Genomic DNA, 9649 nt, shown 5'->3' with positions numbered 1-9649 from the left:
TTCACGTTGAAAGGAGTATATTAGGACCACACAAGGCTCAGGAACAAAAATCAGATTCCTGTTTAACATGGTCACACGCACGTGTGCACACACACACACACACACACGGGCCTCTGGGGGCTCACTGCAGGACAGGGGCCCCACTGGCCAACTTTGCAGGCAGTGATATGCAGCCGTAGGACTTGGAACAGAGCGAGCAGGCGGGTGCTCAGAGGCCACGCAGGGAAGCAGCCGGGGGAGACCAGCACTCGTGCCCAAGACAACCTGCAGGAAAGAGCTCACGGCCGCACATGAAGGAACGCGTACCGTCTTCACTTTTAGCCGAGGAGCGTTCCAGAGTGAACAAATGTGTACGTGTTTGGGGGACAGAAATAAGTTGGCTAAAACGGCTACGTGTTCACTGCCTGCCTTTAGCTGGGCCGTGCTTCCCTCTGGAGGAGTCTCCCCGGCGTAATCCTGCCCACCCCGGAGGCCGGCCTGGATGCTGGTGGGCTGCTAGCCCGAGTGTGTGCGTGTGTGTGTGTGTGTGCGTGTGTGCAAGCTCAGTGTTGTTTGGACCCTCCTGCCGTGTGCATTGTTGCATACGTACAGAGTTGAAGAGCGAGCATCTCGTTTCTTCCTTCGACGGGGTGGAGGTGGTCGACTTTGTTTACGGGGTGGCGCGTGTTCCGCGGCTGTGACAGCGAGCGGGGACGGTGTGCTGCTGTGCGAGCCTGTGCACCCGGCAGCTCCGGGAACACTCCTGCTGTGCAGCAGTGGGCCCCCCCCGGGCCACTGTGGAGCCCCAGGTGCACATATGCCGGGAAGCTCACGCCCTGCGGTCTGGGTGCCCGCGGCTCGCCGCCTCTGAAAATCTGGCACAGCCATGTGGTGAGGGCCTGAACGTAGCAAAACGGTTCTCCTCCCGTCCCCGCGTGCGTGGCCTCCGCTGCACCACGGGTCAGGAGGGAAGGCTCGGGCAGGGACGGGTCACAGCCCCAGAGCCCAGCACACTCGGGCATCCCCAGCGGCTCATGGGAATTCACGACGGCACCTGCTAGCAGCCGTGGACGGTACCCAGTACCAGATGCTGGCACGTTATTTTTATGAACGAGCAAGAGCTGTTGATGAACAGTACGCATTTCTCACTCATCGTTCCACACTTTCATGACACGCATGGAAAACTGAGTCATCCCAATACCACAAGGACGGTGGGGCACAGCGTCCTGTGACTCACAGCTTTGGTCAAATAACGCCTCGCTAAACAAATAGCTCCTGGAACGTCCCCGGCCGAGCAGCGTGTGGGCAGAGCATGTCACTCGGTCAGCTGACACCCTGCAAGGGGGCTGTGACCGGCAGCCCCCGGCCAGAGAGACGGACGGACGGACGGCCAACAAGCACGGACGCGTGCGATCACTCAGGCTGTGCTGGGTGTCCAGGCGGATGTCACCGGATTGCACGGCGGCTGCTCCAGAGAAGTGCACATTTTTCCTTCTAGGCTAATTCTGCAAAACTCCAAAATCATCAGTGGCTTTCAAAAGAGCTCTAGGTGGCGAATCACTGAGTTATGTGCCCTGGACAGCCCAGGGGTAGCAAGATGCTACCATTTCTTTTTTTCTTTGAAGGAGTGATTGCTTGTATGTGTCCTGTGTGTGTGCGTGTGTGCATGTGTGTCTGAGGGAGAGAGAGACAGAGAACATGGTGTGTAAGCACCTGACATTTGAGATCAGGACAGAGCTGGTTCTTCCATAACAGCACAGCCAACGGCCTCCCGGCTGATGTCAGGGACAGAGCTCCCCACATGCGCCCCGTGTCCCCAGTAGAGCCGCCACCCCCGTGTGCCGTTTCCCTGCCCATGTGAGGACCACCAGGTCCATCTTGCTAACAGGCACTGAGCACAATCGTGGGTCTTTGGCCAGAGAAGTCGGAGAAACGTTGAGTTGGCAAGAAGACGTGAGAAGGTCCTTGTTGCCAAACTCTGAAAACTCCAAGTGGGCTGCCAGGCACCGGGGCCCATCCCGGGCAGGGCTGAGCTGAGCTGCCCCGGCCGATTCGTTGGGGAATGTGCCAGCTGTGCCGCTCAGACTCACAGGTGTGGGAAGCCCCCAGAGGTGCCATCTCGGCTTCTCGGGGTGCATGCAGGGGGAAGGAACAGAAGCAGCACTGGGGCTCCGCCTCTGCCTGGCTCCCATCACCCGAGAAAATGCAGGGACTCAGAAGGACCCGCTGTCCCTGGCCACCATTCCCGAGGCCACGAGCAGTGTCCAGGACGTGTCCAGACACCAGCACTGTCTATCCCTACCCTAACATAGCATGCAGAAAAGCAAACTCGTTCTGGCTCTTGGAAAAAAGGCTTCCTCCTTCCCTGAACCGAGGTGTTTATCCACTAGTTCTGAAGTCCGTCCACACCCTGGAATGACAAACACGGATCTCAAACCCCTCTGCCTGAGCTCACTTCGTGACAGAGCTGTCTCACGTCCCTGCCTCTGTGGCACTGTGGTTCCTGTGCCTTCCCGGGGTTGAAGGCTCGGAGTCAAGGTCCCTGCCTTCCTGGGTCACCACCCAGCTGGCCCGCGGGTCCCCATGAGGTGGGGCTCCCCTGACATTTTCAGAGCCAGGGCCCACAGGCATCAGCACAGGTCGGTGGGCGAGCCTCCCCCAGGTGTAGGGGACCCACCACGGTTGGCGCTGGGGACCAGCTCACCGTATTATTACCACTGCCACTTGACGCGCCCGTACCTTGTCTGGAGCCACAGGCCTGCTCTGTGTCGTCCCCATCTCGTGCTGTCCGGATCTCAGGGCCACCGGGGGAGCGGCCCACGCAGGCCTCCGAACGTCTGCCTGCCAGCAGCCGCTGACCCTCCAGTGGGACCCCCAGGGAGGCTGGTGGCCAGGAGAGGCACTGACGCTCAGCCCTGGGCCCGAGGAGGCGGCAGAGACGAAAACAGTCCTCAGCACATCCCGGTGGCAGGACGACTGCCCCGCCCTGGGGTCGCTGGGAATAAGGTTCAGTGTGGTGTGCGCGTGTACCTGTGAGTGATACGTAGGCATGTGTGTGCACACGTGGATGGCAGCGCGTGAGTGTGCGTGCGCGACCCCCTTTAAAACAGGTGGTGATGGGGCTCTGGAATGCCTCCGGGCCCCAATGCCCCATAAGCTGTCTTCACGCTGAAAGGGAAAGCCCACAACCCCCAGCCGGGCTCTGGCACCTGGGGAGTTCTGGGACCATCACCCCCCCTTCCCTGAGGGTACGAGGCGGGCTGTCAGGCCCTCCGTGGGCAGACCCCAGCAGGCCTTTGCCCAACAGAAGCTCCCGGACCTGCTCCCAGGGATCTGCGTGCACCCATCTTTTTAGGACTCAGCTGGGCACTTAGCATTTAAAAAAAACAACCACATTTCACATTTAACGATGCTGTTTAACACTGTTTATTTGACGGTGCGACCTACAACATTCCAATAATATCCATGAACATCATCACAAAGCTAATTTAAAATTTTTATTAAAAAGTCACATTAAAAAAAAAAAGTCCAGTGACAAGAAGTCATTCTTCTGAAATGGTGGCATGTGCTGTGTGGGGGGTGCCTGCAGGACCCGGCAGTCACCTCTGCGCGTGGACATCCAGGCGGGGCGGCGGTCACTGGGCTGGGGGAACCGTGAGGCCGCCATCCAGCAGGAAGACCACGGCCGGCCACAGCCCGCATGGGGACACGCTCCCATGAGACCCACAAGCAGTCCCTGTCACTACAGAATGGATTACTGTGTGTGATGGGAACGTCCATTCCCACAGTGGGGACACGGTGTGCATGGCACTGGCAGTGACTGGTGCTGGCCAGAGCAGGGTGTCTGTCCGGGAGGCCGTCTTGTTCGTGCTGAGCAAGGAGCAGAGGGGAAGGCCCGGGGAGAGAGCGCGGTCAGGAGGGCGGCGTGCCCGTGAGTCCAGCCCTGGCCGGTGCTCGGGGAGGGTCCTCACCTCCCAGACTGCTCGCGTTCGCATCACCGAGCCTTCCCCGTGCGGCCCTGCCAGAGACGCAGACTCTCGCTCAGAGGTCCCTGGCGCTCCGTCCAGCCCTTGCAGGCACGACTCCAAATCTACGGACGGCCCCACCGCAGAGATCCTGTCGCTCAGCTTTCTAATTTCAGGGACTCTGATGTGTGTGGCCACGGTTTTGCGTATCCACTCAGGACGCCGGGACCCTCTCTTTAACAACATGATCAATCCACCAGCTAGCGCGATTCCAAAAAAGCACGGGTGGGTTCTACACGCTTCTTCCCAGCAGTTCCATGAGTGAATCATGTCTCCTTCTGGCTGAGCAAGGGTGCCCGCTGCGGCCTCTCTCCGTGCCTGGCTCCCCTGTTACGAGAAGGGACAACTCCCAACAACAGGCCGGACGTACGCTTTGAAATGTCTCAGGTAGGACCTAAGACGGCCCGAGTTTACGGGGCTCAGCTGACCTAAGAATGACAGCTCACTCCCTCTGACTTTCAAACTGGCCCAGGTGGGCTGATGACTGGTGTAGCTCACACATGACTCAGGGGTTCATGAGACTAGGGAGCAGGGAATCCCCGGTCTCGTATCTTCACCCCAAAGTCACACTCAGCCATACTTGTGGCGAGGCTCAGGGTCTGTGGCTTTATTATGGGTTAACACAAACTTCAAAAAACTCATTGTAGATGACCTTGGCCTCCAGGTTGTCGTCCCCCCCCCCCCCCCCACCGTGACCACAGGAAAAGTCAGGGATTCTGGCCACACCGTCTCTTTAGGGGAGGGGAGCTCGGACCTCCCTGAGGAGAGGACAGCCTGCTGCACCCACTGTCTGTCCTCGCTCAGGCCCGAGGGGACAGACACCCTCCCCCTCCACACCTCCATGCAAGGACTGTCCCAGGAGGGTGTGTGGGCTCTCGGGGGGGAAGGCACGCCAAGCCAGTTCATGCCCACAGCCCCGTCGTTCCCGTGGATCTGTGTCTCAGAATGCACAGAGCAAATGCAGTATCCAGACATTTCCCCCCTTAACTGGGCACACGCTTAGAAACTGTACTGGTCCAGCTTGATTTTTTTTTTTTTTTTTCTTTTTCGAAGCCTCAAAGCACTTTCATTGCCAGGAAAGCTTTCGGTGGCAGAGCTCAGTCTTTGGACCGGTCGGAACCAACATCCGGAGGCAGCCAAACCCCCTCCGCTCACCATCCCTGCACGGCAGGCGGGGCAGGGGCCCCCGGGACGCCTCCGGGCTGCTGGATATTCAGATGCCGACGCGGATCCTGAACGGAACCTGCCATGCAAACTGCACAGATGAGAAACACAAAGGAATCACGGTCGGATCCTGTTGTCGTTCTTCCCAGGCCCCTCGGGGACGGTGCGCTCTGCGGAGGGCGTGTTCCGGGACAGGCTCTGGGGACCACAGTCACGGGCATGACCCGCACGGGGCTGGCTCTCCTGATGGCACAGAGAGGTGGCCACGCTCAAAATCCTGGCGCTGGCCGGGCTTTGCTCTGAGGGCTCCCAGCCCCGGGGCAGCCGCGGGAGGGCGGCCGTTAGTTCACCACGTCATAGTAGTAATTGCGCAGACGCAGCTCCACGTTTTCGAAGCCGGGCCTCTTCTCCACCCTGGAAAGGGAAGACCCGCGTTACTGTCTGTCCCCGCTGTGATCCAGCCCCCGCGACAGGTGCTGTGGCCACGGCCCCTGGGGGCCCCTGCAGAGCCCTGCTCCCTGCACCGGGCCACCAGAAGCCCCAGAGCCCGCCCGACCCGCAGCGCCCCACCCCGCGTGACTCATGTCCACCCTTAAGGTGGACACGTTCTGCTCTCAGAGCCGGGATCTTGGAGCCCCGGGTCGGAGACCGCCCTTGTGACCTAGCAAAACAGAACGTGCCTGAAAATACTTAGTGGGTCGATGGGTCCCCGGCCTGTATTTCAAGTTGGACTCCGAATCTTGTTAAAAATAGATGGACACAATTGAACCCCCCTCCCCCCCCAATCAGATAGCTCTGGATTTTCCGAAAACGTGCTGTCGATTCAGGTTCGCATTAAACTCAAAACGTGGCGTGACGAGGCGGAGACGCAGGCCCTAGTACAAACCCCGGCACGGCAACGCCATCCTTTGTGTCGCTGGTGGGGGTGAGTGAGGACGTGAGTAACGATGGGGGCACGTCTCTAACAGTGTGTAACTTGCGCATGAACTTCTATAGACGTCTCTGCTTTCTCCCACACGATGGCATCCACTGGAAGTGTTTCTTGAAACTGGGGGAGCCTGCCCCGGCGTGGAAGTTATTTTGCTTATGTGGCGGGATCTGGAGTGATACTGCCCACGGGTAAAGTTGTCCAGAAAGTGAAAGAGAACTTGAGGTTACATTGGGAGAAGACTGGAATTTCTAGAGGTTCCGTGCGGGTCTGTTAGGGCACCAGGGGGCAGGCTCACCGGGACCCAGAATCACTCACCACTGCAGGGGAGAGTGGTTTCCACAGAACCCACATGGGTTTTGTCAAATGGCATCAAAATAAATGGTCTCACCTACAGCTTCCAAGAGAAGGAAAAGCCATAATGGACTGCTGTAATTTATCAGCCGTCTGCGGTCATGGCTGGGGACACAGGCCACCTCGGGCATCGTGGTGGGGGCCATGCCTCTGGCCACCAAGCTGTGGTCAAGGAGGGCTGGTGGCCAAGCCCGGGTGCAGGAGCGTGGGTGGAACCCGTGTCTACACAGATGGACAGCCTCCCTCCTTCTACAGTCAAAGAACGTCATCATCTTTGCAAAACCGGACGTTCCCCTCCAGCTCTGGGGACCCAAGTGCACGGAGCTCCTGAGTCTCCATCCACCCGGCAGCCAGGGACCAAGCAAAAAAACCGATGTAGGGGTACAGAGAGGCCCTCGGCAAGGACACCGGGTCCGGCTTCCTAGGGGATCTCTCCTCCACACTTGAGCGCAATGCTGACCTTCAGCCGGTGTGGCCAAGCGTCCTACACGTGTGCGAGCTTCTTGCCTGTCCCCACCTGCCTGCATCGGCCTCCCCAGGCCTTGGGGGGCTTCCTGCACTCCACTCCAGTGGCCCCTCTTTCCTCGTTGCCTGTACCCCTGCCCCTCATCCTGCAGTCCTCAGGTGGAACTCCACTCCCCAACGGAGGCCGATGTGAACCGCTAAGGAAAAGATGGCGCCCGTGATGCCCTACACCCATCCAGCACGTCATCACGGCTTACGTGGGGCTGATTTGTGGCGTGTTCGCCCCAACACCCAGTCCTCCAGCCAGCCCGGGGTCGTGACCTCCACCAGAAAAGTGTCCGCCGCTGCACGCGTGGGGGGCGGCCGGTAGCGTGTGTCAGTGACCAATCTCGAAGTGTGTCTATGTCTAACCATCTGCCTGCCTACCTACCTGTCCATCATCTGTCTGTCCATCTATCACGTATCTAGCTGGCTGCTTAGAACGGAGGAAACAACAACAACAGAAGCCTCAGAGCTTGCTGAACACACAGGGCTCGTTTGTATTCACTTCGTTGAACCCGCCAGGTTCTGGAAACTCCATGTGCTTCTGCGCCCCGGGAAGGTGCTACGTCTCCTTGAGTGAGAAAGCACTTGCACCCCGGAGGTATTCTAAGACCCCCTCACATGTGCGACCCCCTCCTGGGCCGTGTCCTCAGCACTGAAAGGCCATCGGACTCATCACCTTGGAGCACACGGACTCTTAGCTTGTCTACTGCCTGGCGGCCCCTCCCTTCGACTGTAGGCTCCAGCAGGGCGGGGCCTGGGCCTTCGGTGAGGCTGGCTGACCCCGCCCCGGGTGATGGGACAGGGCTTGCACACAGCACCTGCAGTGGTCAGCGCGGGCCACGTGAACGCTGGGGCGCTCAGGGGATGGGGCGCTCGGGGATGGGGCGCTCACGGGGAACAGACTTGGCGCTGAGCAGGGCAGGGAGCCAGGGGCAGGCCTTGAGATGGTCCAGGCAATGTCACCCCGTTGCTCGGGTTTACTGATCTTTAAGCAGCACTTTGAGCTCCCTCTAGGTCATTCCCGACCTCAGAGATCCTCAAGGTCCCGAAATTTTCTCCATCGAGCAGAAGCCCATTTTTCAGGGAGAAGAGACCCAACTTCTCCCGATTTGCAAGGGCTTTTCCCACTGGCATCCCTAATTACAGGCATGCACTGACTCTGCAAAACACAACTGAAGCCCCCAGCCCCACTGCTCCCTATTTTCCTTGGGGCGCATCTCCCCTTCCGGGCCCTGACATGCCCCCCTGCCCTCAGCGTGACCTCTGCAGGTGCTGCTCGGAATGCCCTGTTCCCCTCTGCAAAGCGAGAGTGCCAGGAGGGACGTCAGCCTGCACGGGGTTCCGGCCCCCACCCTGGAAAATCCTCGGAACGTCGCTCCGGGACACACTGTGGGACTGCAGAGATGGCTGAGTGAACGCAGCCGCCACGGCCACCCTGGCCAGGAATCACCGAGGGCCCTGGGCACGGACCCGGCTGCCAGACAATCTCCTGGTGCCTGAGCGCTCCTTGGTGGCCGTGTCCAAGAAAACGGTGCTTTGCCATTTAAGGGCACATCGTCTAACTACTTACACTGAGACTGAGTCTCAGAACCCCTCTTCCTGCCCCCCCCCCCCCATGTCGGGTCACTACCGGAGCCGAGCGGGAGCTGCGGCAGGAGGTGGCATCCCTCGCACCCGCCCCCTCCCTGGGCCCCCTCCCGCCCACCCTTGCCCTCCTCATTGGCAAACACAAAGGAGAGCAGACAGAAGTAAATGTGTCAGTCTTAGCATTAAATGCCAAAACACTAATTTTAACTATCTCCCTGAGAGATGATTTTAATTTCAGGTTTTTAAAACGTGTTTCAGGGGGCGTCTGGGTGGCACAGCGGTTAAGCGTCTGCCTTCGGCTCAGGGCGTGATCCCGGCGTTCTGGGATCGAGCCCCACATCAGGCTCCTCCGCTATGAGCCTGCTTCTTCCTCTCCCACTCCCCCTGCTTCTGTTCCCTCTCTCGCTGGCCGTCTCTCTCTCTGTCGAATAAATAAAATCTTTTAAAAAAAATTTGTTTCAGAATGATTTCAAGTGTATTCTTCCCCAAGGAAGTGAAACCTTCCACAGGAAAAGGTTACTTCTTCTAGAAGTTTACTTACTTCTAGTAAGTGCCCTCCCCAGGGCTGCGCCTGACCCGTGGCCTCGCCCTGCTGCTGGGTTCACCTGACCCAGTGTCCTTGGGAAGGAGAGGTCATTTAGGCCAGAGGCTGGGACCCAAGTGCATGGCGGGAAGGCTTTGTGAGCTCATTTCCAACCTGAGCGTTAGCTCCCAGCGAATCCTCAAGTCTGCAGGGTCTCCAAAGCCGCGTAGGGTGCACGGTGCCTGCTGGATGCCCGGACAAGCCTGCGCTGTCCCCAGCGGCTCTCTCAGACCCCCGCCAAGGGCCCTCTCCCTGGACCATGTCCACAGCATCAGCCAGGGAAACATCTGCTCTCTCCCCTGGGGGCTGACCCCGGGTCCCTTCTAGATAATGACGGCATTCCTTACTTCCTCTCCTAACTGTGGTGGATGATGGTCCTCGGGGAGTTACAGAATCCCGGGCGGCATCTGAAAGCACCTGGAATATTCCTCCCCCTCCAGACGCTCCTGCTCCATCAGCCCAAGTCTCCGACAGCAAACCTGACCTGATGTATTAAAGCCACGGGAGGGCAAGAACACG

The 9649-nt window shown here is 59.1% G+C and overlaps 1 protein-coding gene across 2 annotated transcripts in view; it reads right to left on the bottom strand.

The window, feature by feature from the left end:
• Positions 1 to 3381: 3381 nt before the first annotated feature.
• SYK (spleen associated tyrosine kinase) overlaps positions 3382 to 9649 on the bottom strand; it is a 75529-nt gene continuing 69261 nt past the window's right edge. For both annotated transcript variants that reach the window (XM_026519200.4, XM_044391224.3), the window contains one exon: positions 3382 to 5582. In XM_026519200.4, coding sequence (XP_026374985.1) covers positions 5510 to 5582 — 73 coding nt within the window. In that variant the 3' untranslated portion in view covers positions 3382 to 5509. The remainder of the gene's footprint in view (positions 5583 to 9649) is intronic.

Source organism: Ursus arctos, unplaced genomic scaffold (genome assembly GCF_023065955.2).
Source record: "Ursus arctos isolate Adak ecotype North America unplaced genomic scaffold, UrsArc2.0 scaffold_33, whole genome shotgun sequence".
NCBI classification, from domain to species: Eukaryota; Metazoa; Chordata; class Mammalia; order Carnivora; family Ursidae; genus Ursus; species Ursus arctos.
Note: the sequence above shows the minus strand (reverse complement) of the source record. Positions and strands in the feature narration are given on the sequence as shown.